The 15254-nt window shown below is 42.0% G+C and overlaps 1 protein-coding gene across 2 annotated transcripts in view; it reads left to right on the plus strand.

Moving 5' to 3' along the window:
- ADCY8 (adenylate cyclase 8 (brain)) overlaps positions 1 to 15254 on the plus strand; it is a 225251-nt gene that overhangs the window by 44241 nt on the left and 165756 nt on the right. For both annotated transcript variants that reach the window (XM_006879284.1, XM_006879285.1), the window contains exon 2: positions 3176 to 3325. In XM_006879284.1, coding sequence (XP_006879346.1) covers positions 3176 to 3325 — 150 coding nt within the window. The remainder of the gene's footprint in view (positions 1 to 3175; positions 3326 to 15254) is intronic.

Genomic DNA, 15254 nt, shown 5'->3' on the forward strand with positions numbered 1-15254 from the left:
ATTACTTGCTATGTTGTTGTTGTTGTTGGGTGCTGTTAAGTTAAAGAGGCCTCATAGTGACTGTGAACAAAAGATCTAAACTCTGTTCTATCCTCTGCATCTTCAGCACCTCTGATGTAGCTGAGCCCATTGATGTCCTCACTGTGTCAGTCCATCTCATTGATGGATTTCCTCTCCTATCTGAAGCCCCACGTTTCCAAGCAGGATGTCTCTTTCCAAGGAGTAGTCCCTCCTGATAACATGGTCCAAGGATTGAAATGAAGCTTCATCACCCTTACCTCCAGGGAGTACTCTAGCTGCACTTTCTCCAAGACATGCATCTGCCGATTCTTTTTGGCCGTCCATGGATATGAATGCATGCTACTCTGTTGGGTTGGGGTTATTAGCTGCATTTTTAATGATTACTAGCAGTGAAAATTGCAACACACCTCCTTACCTATTCTCAATCTACTTAGAGTTAATATTTTATGTCTTTACATTAAAATTATGTAGACTCATTTACTAGACATTGAGGTTTCTTTTTTATTATTATTATTAATTTTAATGAAAGTTTACAGAGACTTTGGATTTCCATTCATTTATTGTTGCACTTTTCTCCCTGCCCACCCTAGTTCACTCTTCTCTTTGAAAAGTAAAAGAAAAATTCTTTCATTGTTATACAATCCCTCCCCCCAAGTCCACTCCACTATGCAGCCTTCGTTCTGGAATCCTGTCATGACAATAATATGTAATCATATATCCCTTTTAAACAGTTTTCTCCTTCATCTGTTTCAATGTAGTATACATTATTTATCCCATCTTTCTCAGTCTCCTCTCAACCCCGATGTCAGTCCCGTTTTACAACGATGGCACTATGCAATATTTGTCCTTTTGTGACTGAGATATTTCACCCAGCATAATGTCCTCCAGGGTCACCCATTTTGTGTAATATTTCATGAGTTTCTTGTTTTCCAGTGCAGCATAGTGTTCCATTGTGTGAATATACCACAGCTTCTCTATCCATTAGTTTGCTGATAGGCACCTAGATTATTGCCAACTCTTTGCTATTTTTAACAAAGCCGCGATAAACATGGGTGCACATATATCTGCTTGGGTGGCAGTTATGGTTTCTTTGGGGTTTATTCCCAGTAGTGGAATAGCCGGGTTAAATGGTATTTCTATTTGCAACTTTTTGAGAAAGCGCCATACTGCCTTCCACAGTGGCTGCACCATTTTACACTCCCACCAACAGTGAATAAGAGTTCCAGTTTCTCCACAACCTCGCCAGCATTTGTTGTTTGCTGTTCTGCTAAATTTTGTTATTCTGGGGTGAGATGATAATCTCTTAGTTGTTTTTATTAGCTTTATTTTTAATGATTACTTGCAATGAAAATTGCAACACACATCCTTAACTGTTCTCACTCTACTCGGAGTTAATATTTTATGTCTTTACATTAAAATTGTAAACTCATTCACTAGACGTGGAGGTTTTCTTTCTTACTGTGTTGTTGCTAGGCTCTATATCCCCCCACGGTCATTGGTTTGGGCCCATTGCTGCAGCCTCTATATTAAGCCATCTCATTAGGGGGTCTTCCTCTTTCCCTCTGATCCTCTTGTTTGCCAGACATGATGTCCTTCTCCAGGCACTGGTCCCTTCTGATCGCATGCCCAAAGTACATATGACCACGTCTCGCCTTGTTTCTAAGAAGAATTTTAGTTGGCATTTTCCCAAGCCTGATTAGTTTGCTCTTCCGGCAGCCTGTGGTATAATCTGTTTTCTTCACTCTAATTCACAGCGTCACTTTTTCTCTTCTTTGTTCATTGTCACGTTTTTCCCACACATATGAAGTGACTGAACATTCCGTGGCTTTGGGTCAGGTCCTTAGTCATCTTGGAGGTCAAGGTGGTATTTTTGCTTTTTTACTACTTTGAAAGAAGTCCTGTGCAGTTTTCCCGATGCCACATGCCGTTTGATTTTCTGACTGCAGGAAATCAAACCACTGCTTGGCTGCAACCGCACAGCCCCTTTTTGTGATGATTATCATATTTTTCATCTGCACTATAAAGCTTGTAGGGTGATGTTGTAATTTTGTTCTTTCAAGTGTCAGATAGTGTTTTAAGGAAAATAAGAGAACCATCTGGTCTTCTTATTTTTTATATAACTCGATATTTAGCATTTCTGCAGTTCCCGTACCTTCTGAAATGCAAGTCTGACAAGCTCCCTTTCCCCTTTTTTACAGGAGAGACTAGGTGGATGGAGTGAGGAAGACTGAGAAAGCTGACCTTTCTGATCTCAGGTGTGCAGTCCAGTGCTAGGCCCAAGCCTAGGGGAGGGAAAAGCAGTGAATTTGATAGAGTGGTCAAGGAAGGCTTCTCTGAGGTGGTGACTTTTAACCTGAGACCAGACTCTGGTGGCACAGTGAGTTAGGTGGTGAGCCCGTACAGAAAGGTTGGCAGTTGGAACCCACCAGTGCTCGGTGGGTAAAGGATGAGGCTCCCGTTAAGCTTTTCATCTTTGGAAACCCAGTGGAGGGTCGCCAAGAATCAGAACCACCAGACTGCAGCGGGTTCGGTAAATTCTGCATTAGACATTTAGATTATTACAGTGTGATTTACCACTGACGTGTTTATTTTTCTCTATACAGTTTTTGACTTTTCTGTCCACTAGGCCAGCTGATCTCTCTCTATATGACTCGATGGCACTTAACAACAATAACATCAACATAGAGAGAGATCAGCTGACCTAGGGGACAGAAAGTGATACTACCAAGCCAAAGATGGGTGACTTTTAATCTGCGGCTCTCAGGCCTGTTTTTCATTGTTTTTGTTCAAACATTCTTCTAGGTCATATAGCCCTGGTGTGTGCACTTTCTATACAGAGGTAACTTGTGGTTGCTGTGAAGCTGAACACTGCGACACTAATGTGGCAAATGCATTAATGGTTACCCATGGCGGATAGTGTTTGGTGGAGCTCCCTGATTAAAACAAGCGTGGAAGCAGGAGTGGCGTCCACTTCCATAATAGCTTGCCTCCGGAAACCCTATGAACCTGGAGAGAGGATGAAAGGCACACGAGTATTGAGGACTTTCCTTCATAGGGTCACTATGAGTTGCCTATGACTCGACGGCACTTAACAACAACAACATACAGTTCTTGTTCAGCCAACTGACCATCAGTGTTTGTGGTTCTGTTTTAGGTTCTGGCCCAGGCAGTGTTATTCATGTGTATGAACACAGCTGGCATCTTCATCAGCTACCTGTCTGACCGGGCCCAGCGCCAGGCCTTCCTGGAGACGCGGAGGTGTGTGGAAGCCAGGCTTCGCTTGGAAACCGAGAACCAGCGGCAGGTACTGTGTGTGGAGGCCCCGGGACCTGGTTAGATCACCTAGCCAGTCTCGGAATTACGCGCGCTTTCACTCTCAAAGCACATCTTGTGAGTACTCACAGAAAATTTGTGTCACAGGATCCAGCCTTTGAAATAGCTGCATTAGCTTTCTGGTAAGCATTGACTGGCCTTGTTCTCCACACTCAACCACTTGTTCCCCACAAGATATGAAACAATCCTAGACACACGTTTTCAGACACCTTTTGGCTGACAACTGTATTTGCAAGCCAAGTAGTGATTCTTCTTTGACCCCACTTTCTTGCTACTGTAAAACCTTATTTCAGAGAAGTTTTATTACATAGCCGTTCTGATGATCAGAACCTTGTGGAATAGTTTTTCACAGGGAAGAACCTTGATTATTTCCTCACATTTATCTTGACATTTCTAAGATGTTGCAGTCAGTCCTATAACACATGAATCATTCTCAGCATTAGGGTGTGTGGTGCGAGAGGCTGGCTGGGTGGGCAGGGACCATGGTGAGCTCCCATTTGGACAGGGTGAGATCACGTAGTTTCTTGGGCATTCTGGTTGGGTGCATAGGAAGAGATGTATGGTGTGGAGATTGAAAGCATAGCTTTGCTTCAGAAAACCTGTGTCCTGAAAATAAAATTAGCTGGCAAAGGATGAAGATATGATTCTAATACTGCTATAGTTAGTCACATACTTTTAATTTTTATAGATAAAAATATCTATATAAACTCATATATATGTGTGTGTGTGTGTGTGAGAAAGAGATGCCTCTGGAAGCCATTTTCATAGAGGAATATATAAAATGTGTTAAATAAATGGCTTTAGAACAACAGTCGCCTAAGAGTAAATGTCTTTGGGGAATTTCATGTTCAGTAGATTTAATGGTCCTGCCATACTAAGCTTCCCCACCCCCCACTAAAAATAAGCAGTGCCTCTGGATACACACTTGCTTTGTTCTGTTATCCATCTTGAATGGTGTTTAATGCTTTGGGTGAAAGTTTGCATAGCAAGTTAGTTTTGTAATCGATAAGTACACAGGTGGGTCCCCAGCATCACTGTATCAGTGTTCTCTTGATTTCCCCTTGGGGTCCCCATTTGTGTTCATCCACTTCTCCTCTCCCTCCCGCCTTCTCATCTTCGGTTTGGGGCACATGCCCCCTTTCTGTCTTACGTAATTGACTGTTCTAAAGAGAAAATTCTTCATGGTGTTGTTGACTTTATAGACTCCTCTATTATTTGGCTAAAAGGTAGCCTGTAGGAGTGCCTTGAATTTCAAGTTAGTTGGTTTCTTACCTCAGGGATATCAAGGATTGGTTCCTCCAATCTCTTTCAGACTAGTAAATCTAGGGTTTGTTTTTCCCCCCTTTTTTTTTTTATTATTGTGTACTGTAGAGCTGGAACCGACCTATAGCTGGCCCTCCAGCAGGTTTTCAGAAGCAGTTAATCACACAGGAGGAAAAAAGCCCATCCTTCTCCCACTGAGCAGCTGGTGGCTTCGAACTGTGTGCCTTCAGGATTGCAGCACAGCTTCTTGCCACTAGGCCACCAGAGCTTCTCATTTTGCATGTAAATTTTGTGTTTCCTTTTAACCTATCCTAACAAGTACCTTCCATTGTGTTCTCTGTCAGTGTAGGTGGTGGTAGCTGGACACCATCTACTTCTGATCTCAGCTTAGAGGAGACAGTTATTCACGTGGGCCCATAATCCTTTAGACGAATGGCTTCTTTGTATCTTCAATTATTTCTGTTCTTTTTTGCTGCAGACAAGCATCACTTTCTTTATGACCTTTATCTGGTAATGGTAAGAGAAATTGTTGCTATTGTTATGTGCCATCGAATCACTTGTGACTCATAGCGACCCTGTGTACAACAGCTGTGAACCCTGCTTCATCCTGAGCCAAGCTTATTGTCTCTGACACACCTACCCCCAGTACTCCAGTCACTGAGTCAGTCCATCTCATCCAGGGTCTTCCTCTCTTATACTGTCCCTCCACCCTCCTAAGCATGATGTCCTTTTTCAAAGACTTTTTTCATCAACAACAAAAAAGTAGATGTGAAAAGACCCAATATTTTGTTTACTTGCATTGCATCAAAATTGAGGTAAAACCTAGATCATGAAAGTAAGTGAAGCCAGGACTATGTGATAAACAATGAAGTGGAAAGACAGGATGGAACTTGCCAAGTCCCAGCCCTTTACTGATGTCTTTGCCAAGGGTGCAGAGGAAGCGACCAGATTCCCAGGTCTTCACACACTTCACCAGAGTGAGAACTTGGGAACTTCACAATCAATATCCAGACCTCTTGTGGAACCTCTACTAGTTTCCCCCGTACTTTCCTTAAATATATTTCTATGGAGTAATTTAAAAAAAATAGCTTTAAGAAAGAAATCATTTGTACAATGAATGCGAATGTCTCCAAAGACTATATATTGTGTCTCTTTGCAAAGCAGAGCAGCTGCCAGATACGTATGTCACTGAGCCGACTCTGAGAATGCTCCCATGTTAGTAATTGACGTATTCAGCTAATGCTGGAGCATGACCAGAGCTGCAGTGGTGGCTGACTTGTCTGGGATCCTCAGCCTCTTACTTTAGCTTGGGTGAAATATTGGAAACACTGAAAATGATTGCCTTTCATGCCCGTGAGACTGCACCTTCTCCTAGGTCTCAGTTTGGGTTCCTGGACTCACTACAGTCTAGTGATCTAACCGGTTAGTAGGGTGGATTTCTCTTAATCCTCTTGAACCTGTTTGATTCGCTTGTTCTCAACTTGGTAAAAGGAACGGAGGAAGGTGATAGCAACGATACAGGAGCAAGAAAGAGGGATAAGGGAAATCGAGTTGGAACATATCCCCTCAGAGTTCAAGCCACACGTCTGTTAAGTCATCTTTAGCACTTAGCTTCGCAGCCCTGAGTTCCTCATCTGTATGTCCATGGGGCGATGTTCTCCTCTTAAACAATGTGTTCGTCTCAGATGACATGTGTATAAAGCAATCTTTCTCTCGTTCGCATTGCTCTTGACCAGAACCAGCTCTCAGCTGGCTCTCCACAGGTTTCTGAGACTGTAGATTCCATGGGAGGAGATTGCCCAGCTTTCTCTTTCAGAACACTGGATAGATTCGAACAGGCAGAGAAGTATGGCCTAGGATTAGCAGTGCAGTTCCCTACAGCTAGACCAAAGAGTTCCCTATCAATGTTAGCGTAAGACTCAGACTTACTATTTTCATTGGTGCAATGCAATGAAAAATGATCCTGTCCTTGAATGGAAGAGTCTTTGTTCTGGAGAAAAAGTAGTATCTGACCAGTGTTGTAGAGTTGCCCTAGGTTCACAATTTGAATAAAGTACCTTTGATATGTTGACCATGGCACTCCTCCCAGACAGTATCTGCAGCAGCTGAAGCCATATCAGTCGATGCTAAAGTTCCTTTGCATTGGCATTCGATCTCCACTTCAGGTGTCCAGTGTCTCTCCGCTAGGTGGGTAGCATCCTCCAGAAAAGAAGCTGAGAAAGTCAGAAGACAGGGCTGTCAAATTAAACTGACTTGAACTTGAGGTCTTTGTTTAGCTTTGTGAGTTTGAGCAAGTGACCTTATCTCTCGGAGTCTTAGCTTCTCCATCTGTAGTGCAGGGAGAATAAGACCATTCCCACATTCTCTTACACGGTTAGAAATACTACGTGTCCTGACCTTGAGCTTCAGTGATGCGTCACTGTTAGCATTACAGTACATAATGATTTAAATGAGTCAGCCAGCACAGCTCAGCCTCAGGAGGGCTCATTCAAGAACCATTATGAAGTGGCTTTTGATTGAAACCCCAATTTAAGATTACTTGTGCACGGAGAAAAATTAAGATGGTATTTCTTTTCAAGCACAACAGTTTGGGGCTCACCATTAAACTTCCTGTCTTTTAAGGTTTCATGTGTCATTAGTGAACTCATGCCATTTACCTCTTATCAGAGTTAATTATAGTGGCATGGCTGTTAGACATTCTATACCACATGAAGATAATCTAAGGGCCTAAATGATGTCAGATACGTTCTCCTTGGGTAATTATCACAAAGGAGACTAATTAATGGTATTTTTTTTTCAATATTACAAATGTTGAACCAACAAAATCATACTATGAAGAAATAGTCAAGTTTTGTGACTGTATCTCACACGTGCAGTGAAAAAAATTTCAATTATAATTTATTCAACAATGTATTGATTTATTTATTGTGGGTCTGCTGTGTGCAGAGGGAAGCTCTAGTAGCCTAGTGGTGAGGGGTTGCACCGTCATCCCAATGACAGGGATTCAAATCCACCAGCTGCTCTGTAGGAAAAAGATGGACTGTCTCCTCTCATGTGATTTACAGCCTCTGAAAATTCCCTTCCAGGGCCAGCTATGAGTTGAATCTGACTCTTTGGCCTGTAACAACAGCAGCAGTTATGTGCTGGGAGCTCCTGGGCATTGAGAATATACCAGCAACAGACAGCTGCACAGATGCTTTTGACGGTATGTGTGGATCAATCAACCCTGCATTAGAGACTCATTAATGAGGAAATGATGTCTGAGCCGACACTTAAATGATGAATTTAGCTCGGTGCAGAAGAGATGACATATAAACCTCACACATGAAAGGGTCCTGAAGAAAGGAAAAGTATGGTTTGTTGAGGCAATTATGAGCACTCTGGTGAGTATTTATTCAGCCACCCACCCATCCAGCCTTTCATTTATTCATTCTGAAGTTAGACAAATAAGACTTTAATTACTGGAGAAATAGCAAGGAGAAAAATGAGCAAATATACTGGTGATGATATATGTGGTTCATTGCAGGGCAGTTTGGGGCAGTCAACTTCTCTGATACTATCCTGAAATGTGGTGAATATTCTTCAAAGCAACATCACTGGCATCTTCCTATTCAATAAAAACAATATCATTAACTATGCAACATGAATTTTTCAAAGTGCTTTGTATCTTCAAGTAAAAACCATCTATCATAAGTCTCTGTTATAACATGTTAACCTTGATCTCAGCCACGTTTGCAGGCCTGCGTTTCAGACTGGGGGCCCCTTTATGAAAGACACTTGTTCATTTCTCTATACATCCCCATCTAGCAGGGCCTGGACACCAGTATAAAATATGTGCTTGTGAAATTAGTGGGATCATAAATAATTCATGGAAGTTCCTAATAGTTTTCCTGTTATTTACAGGCAATAACAAGAGGCTAAGTGGTTCATTAATCAGGCCACCTCCTGGTCCCATCAAATAAGATCCACGAGGTCCAAGGAAAATGGGTTTTTTTATTTGATAGGTTTGGATATGTGGTTCTTGAGGCTAAGAGCAACTAGGAATGAAAGACTTGCTGTTATTGTTAGGTGCTATCAAGTCAGTTTCACCTCATAGTAACCCTGTGTACAAGAGAACAACACTGTCCAGTCCTCTGTATCTTCACAGTGGTTGCTGTTGGAGGCCATTGTAGTCCCTATGCAAATGCATTTTGATAGGATCTTCCTGGTTTTCACTTATCCTCTCTTTTTTCCCTAGGGATGATGTTCCCTTCTGTGAATATGTCCAGAGTAGGTGAGAGAGTCTCCCCCTCCTCACTCCCAAAGAATATTCTATTTATTCTTCTTCCAGGACAGATGCATTCCTTTTTCTGGCAATCCATGATTTAGTTAATATTTTTATCCCCATATCATAAGTCAAAGGTATGAGTTCTTCTTTGGTATTTCTTGTCCATTATCCAGTTTTCGTATGAATTCCAGACAATTGAAAATGCCATGGCTTGGCCTGGCAGACTGTAATCCTCAACGTGACGTCTTGCTTTCAACACTTCAAAGAAGTGTTTTGCAACATATTTGCCCAGTGCAGTGATAGGTTGTTTGAGTTCTTGGTTCATGCAGATCCAGCTTGACTCTTTTCTGGGTTTATCATTATTTTTAGGATGAGGAGATCTAATGCATATGGAAGGCTGTCATTCATACTGAAGGCTGTAATCTTTGATCTTCCTGAGTACGTGCTTCAAATCGTCGGCACGTTCAGCAAGCGAGGTTGTATCATCTCATGGTGTAGGTTGCTAATGGATCTTCCTCCAATCCTTATCCCTTGTACTTCTTCATCATGAAAGGTTAGAAAATGTTAAGATGTCTTTGGATGATGTGCTTTCTAAACTCAGGCTTTTGAACTTGTCTTACATTTAAAAATGGTTCCATCTTCAGAATCTCTTCCTTTCCTCATGGCAGCTGATATCGTGCCAGCAAGAAACTACTGAATGGGCTCAAAAGTGAAATTATTTTTTCATTTAGATGACCCGTTTCAAGATGACAGTGACTGATTTTTTTTCTTCCTGGGTAACAGGGACTCTTTTTCTTGTTGTTTTATCCCCAGTCACAACAGACACAGAGTGTGTGAAGCAGTTACACTCCTCGAATCTCTGGGCTTCCAGTCTCTCTCCCTTCAGTGTGATCTTTATGTCAAAAGCGTGCTGTGGCTGAGAACAAGTGAAACGTTCTGAAGAACAAAGCCTTCGGTCTCGGGCAGATCTGGGCTATACTCTCACTCCTTTGTTTGCGGGCTTGGGCTGTACTGCTCCTTGGTAGATTGTTTGATTCCATGCATATATGAAGCGTGGTCAAACCTTCTGAGTGTTGGGGTCGAGATTAAAGATGTGCACTTCCCAACTCATGACAGAGTAGTGTTCAAGGTACATCACAGATGTTGTGACAGCGTTGACAATATTGTCATTCTTTTCTACAGAAAACCCTGCTGTGGCTAAACTCCTTCCAAGATAAAATTGCTATGAATGGTTCAGTAGGTTCTCTGAGATCTAGACCCTGTCCTCCCCACCAGGCTCATCTCTACCGCCTCACCCTTTACTCTACACCCACGGACACTCAGCTCCCTGCACTTCTGACACTTGTTTCATGTGGCTTATTTTTCAGCCACGTGTACTTAACCATCAAAAAGTCACCTCTCCCATCACTCTTCCATGAGCTCTCACTTCTCCAGGTTGAGTTGAGTTTTCTTCTTTACGCTCCCAGCATGCTTTGAAAGCTCTCTATTATAGTGCCTGCCAGATTTTATGACGTTTACTGGCTTGCATTGTGCTGTCTCTTTATCACTGAAAACTAACAACAGCTACTCTAACTAATTCATCTTTGATTATGTGGTATTTCTCTAGCTCAGTGTATGGGATCGCAGATCTCCTGGTTAATGTTTATCTAACTGAGTTATATTGAATTTAGACTTTAGCTTGTTCTACTTACATAGTTCTCTTGTGTGGAAGTAAAGAGACCTTTGCCTATTATGATCCCTTCATTAAAAACTTGAAGAAGTGAATTATTGCTGCTATGAACAGTGGAGTACAAATCTTTTGTGTCTCAGTTCTAATTTCCTTGATGTATATTCCTAGTAGTGGAACAGCTGGGTAATACAGAGTTTCTGCGTTCAGTTTTTTTAGGAAACACCAAACTGCCTTCCAGAGTGATAGTAATATTTTACGATCCCACCAACAGTGTATGAGAGTTCCCACCTCTCCTCAGCCTCTCCAACATTTCTAGCTATACAGTATGCAGGAACAACAATTTCAAAAAATACTACATAACTTGAGAGAAACTGGAGTGAACCAACTCAGTCTCATAAGGACAGATACTGCATAAGAAGATTGTAAAAATAGTAGGATAACTATTAAAACATGTATGAGGATCCAAGGGAGGAAGGGGTGGGAGCAGAGGGGTGAGGATGGGTAGGGGGGAAATCACAGGGTTGCACAATTTGATAGGTGGAGGGAGGAGGTAGAGGAAATGGGAAAGAGCCATCAGGGACCTGAAAAGACAGGGTGATGGTGGCCATACTCCAGTGGTGATAAATTTCATAAAGCATAATGAATGGGAATGAAGAATAGTGTGAAACACAATGTATGAGAACTTTGTAAGCAAACTAATGTAAAATACAAATTTAAAAAAACCAACAACTTGGAGGGGGTCACTTATCAGATTCAGAAGAGATCAGAGCAAACTGAACACACATCTGACAGAGACCTGCTGGGGGAATTTTCCATGTGGATGTGACATCGTGGCACATCTCTCTCTGGGGAGTTAGATTGTAATTATTAGGGTTTCTCTAATCCTCTTTCTCCTCCCAAATGATAAGAATAGTGTGTGTTTGTTTTAAATATGAGAATGAATGAGTTGTTTGGTTGTGGGGGTTTTTCGAACTCTGAGAATGCTCTAACTCTTCTCATGGTAATCACGGCATTTCGAGGCTTCTCAGAAGCTCTGGGACACTGCAGTAAGTTTCTGATGATGCCATATGTTGCAGCAGCAGGAAGATTATTTTTAAATGCAGCAGATGTTTCAGTGGTAGTAAAGCAATCCCATTTAACTGAAATAACCTTGTTCGACACTATTGGTATAAGCTAGTGGTTTAGGCGGTAGCGTGGGTGCGCTGTGTTGATTGGTTTGGTTCATTTCGGTGCCCGCAGCATCTGGGGGGTTGTTATTAAAGCTATTCAAACTGTTTCATCTAAGTTATGGATATTGTTAAAATTGTAAAGGCAATAGTTTTCAAACTTCCATTCATTAATACGTTCATTCAAAGCAGCATCCCGGTTGCCTTGGAAGTGGCAGGCCTCAGAATTTGTTTGTTCTTTCTGCTCCAGCTAGATGGATCTTCTTATTAGACTTCAAAAGCCCTTGAGTCATTTTCCATTTCTCATATCCAAGGCAGTCCGTGTGCCATCTTTCACGCTCAGTTTCATCTGTTACTAATATATTTCATGCACTATTTCCTAGTTTAACTGGAATATTCAGATGCTCCTTTACATGTCTTGGCTTCCTATACCCAAGCCCTTTTCTCTCTGCCTCTCTTTACCTGGCCTGAGCCTTCAAATCTCTAATTTTGACCACTCTTCAGTGCTCGACTCAAATGCCGTCTCCTCTACAGCACCGTTCTCTCATCTCCCCAACTGCGGCCTCCGTGTTTCATTTGTACAGTTCTTTATGATGTTAACCTGTGTCCATATTGTGGTTTGCCCTGTCTTATCTCCTTGTCTCTGCTGTCAACTTCCCATGGATAGGATGCACGTTCCATTTGTGATCGCGATCCAAAAGTGAGAAACCCAAATTGAGGAGAAAAGTACAGACAGTCAGCATGTGACGGGTGAAACTACTCTTTCACACAGTATTTTTTTTTATTCTGATTTATTTACAAAGTTTGAATACACTGTTTTTCACAAATGATCCTTCTCATTTCTTTCACCTACCTCCACTATATTTTTAAGTAACTACATTTGGGAAAATAATCTACTTCCATAAAATGGTATCTGGAACCTTTGTTTTTCCAAAACCAAGAATCCAAAATCTACGTGATTGTTAAAAACTTTGTTTAGCTTTTTTCCATCTGCCAGTTCTGTATCTCATTCTATCATTTCTTTATATAAATGGCTTCAGCCTGCGTAGGTTGTAGCTCAAGTTGAATTTTAAAAACAGTATTAAGAATTTCTCCTGGAAGTATCTTCTTGATCATCTTACCCTCCTGTAAGCATCTCTTCCTCCTTCCTCTGGGCTCTATTTCTTTCATAGTCGGTAGTCCAGGAATAAAGTAAGTTTCTGCTTGTCGTCTTCCTCCCTGAACATACCATGCTCTCCAACTGCGCTGTCCATTAGCACTTCTTGATGATGGAGATGTTCTCCTCACGTGCTGTCTGACCACGTGTGACTGTTGGGTAGCACGTGAAATTTGGTTAGTGTGACTGATTAAGAAAACATTTAAGTGAATTTAAATTTCAATATGTATGTTGCTAGTGGCTATATATTAGATAGCATACCTCCTCTATATTCTAGATTCTTCCATACAGTGTGGCATCAGGATTGGTGGGAGGCTATGTTATGGAGATAATACAACTCTATTGCAGAAAGTGAAGAAAACTTACAGTACTTGCTGAAGCAAATAAAAAACTGAAGCCTTCCATATGGATTATATGTCAACATCCAGAAAATAAAAATCGTCACCACTGGGTCAATAAGCAGCATTATAGTACTTGGAGAAAAGATTGACATCATCAAGATTTCATTTTACTTGGATCCACAACCAACCACCCATGTTGGGAGCAGTGAGGAAATCAGTAGACATGTTGCCTTGGGAAAATCCACTGTCAGGGACCCGTTTAAAGTGCCAAAGAGCAAGAGTGTCCATTTAAAGACTTGAGATTTATCTGAACCAAGCCTTGGTATTTTTATTTCCTTCTTATGTATGTGAAAGTTGAGCAGTGAATCAGGAAGGCAAAAGTAGACGTGATTCCTTTGAGTTGTGGTGTTGACAAAGAGTCTTTAGTATAGTATACCGTGGATTGTCAGAAAACCAAAGAAGTCGGTCCTGGAAGGAGTCTAGAGGGAGTGCTCCTTGGAGACAAAGATTTTACGACTTTGTTCACCTACATTGGGCGTGGTGTTAGCAGGAGGCAGTCCCCGGAGAAGGACATCATGCTTGGAAAGAGGAGGGGAGGAAAGCAGTGACAGGGGGAAGACCCTCAACGAGGTTTGACCTGGTGTCTGCAACAACGGGCTTAAGTGCGTCAGAGATTGTGAAGATGGGGATGGTTGGGCCAGGTTTGTGCATAGAGACACACAGAGAGTGAACTTGTTCGCATCTAACACCACCAGTAACTGTTTCTTCCCATCATTCTCCTACTTCTCTATCTTGATTGTGAAATATTCACGTGGTGTAACTAAGAGTCAGAAAAACTGTTGCCTCTAGAACTTACAGGGAAGGGCAGAAGGCCAAGAATATACAAGATATGCTTTAAAAAAGAAAAAAAGAGCAAAACAGGGAGACTTGCTGTACCAGATTTCAAGTTATGATAACACCAGAGTAATAACAATGGTATTTTTATGACCAATCCCAAAAAACAAAGCTGCTGAGATCAAACACAGCTGGATGCCACCATGTAGGAGCCCTGGAGAACAGAGTAGAATTGCCCCATAGTATTTCCAAGGCTGTGAATCTTTATGAAAACAGACAGCTACATCTTTCTACTGCAGAGTGTAAGATGGGACTTCAAACCACTAGCTTTTCAGTTAGTTGCTGAGCACTTAACTATGACTCTGCCGCGAAGGCCCCCTTTTTTCCCAGCTCTCTCTCTCATACGTTACCATAAAAGGGTAACTTACTTAGAGCTGACCTTCCAGTGGATTTTAAGAGACTTGCAAAGGAGGAGGGAACTCATCTTTCTCCTGTGGAGCTCCTGGCGGAGTTGACCTACTATAGAGACACCATCTCTGTGCAACAACTCTCTCGGGACGGCCAACCAGTGCCTGTGTTACATGTTGTTATCTACTGTTGAGTCATCCACAACTCGTGGAACCCTATGCACAATAGCTTTGAACCCTGCTTTATTCTGAGCAAATCTCACTGTCTCTGATACACCTACCCTCATTACCCCAGTTACTGTGACAGTCCATTTCTCCCCAGGTCTTCCTTTCCTGCACTGTCCCTTCATCTTTCCAAGCAAGATGTCCTTCTCCAAGGAGTGATCCCTCCCAGCAACATGCCCAAAGTGTGTAAGATAAAACTTCAAAACCCATGCCTCCAAGGAGCATCTTAGCTTCACCCTCTCCAGCACAGAGCAGTTTGTTCTCGTGGCAGTCCGTGGTTTTTTATGTTCAGTACTCTTCTCCAGCAGCTCAAAGGCATCGATTCTTCCTTCATCTTTGGTCATTGTCTGACTATTTGATGTATAACAAGTAATTGCAAAACCACAGCCTGGATTGGGCGCGCCTTAGTCCCTAGACTCACATTTTTGATCCTTAGCACTCTGGAGAGCTCTCTGACAGCAGATTTTCCCAGTGCAATTCATCTTTTGATTTTCTGGCTGCTGGTGCCAAGAGTGTTGATTGTGGAGCCAAACAAATTGTTAACAATCCCGGCCTCTTCTCCATCTATCTTG

The sequence above is a fragment of the Elephantulus edwardii genome, unplaced genomic scaffold (genome assembly GCF_000299155.1).
Source record: "Elephantulus edwardii isolate Elephantulus edwardi_28Jun2011 unplaced genomic scaffold, EleEdw1.0 scaffold00003, whole genome shotgun sequence".
Lineage (NCBI taxonomy): Eukaryota > Metazoa > Chordata > Mammalia > Macroscelidea > Macroscelididae > Elephantulus > Elephantulus edwardii.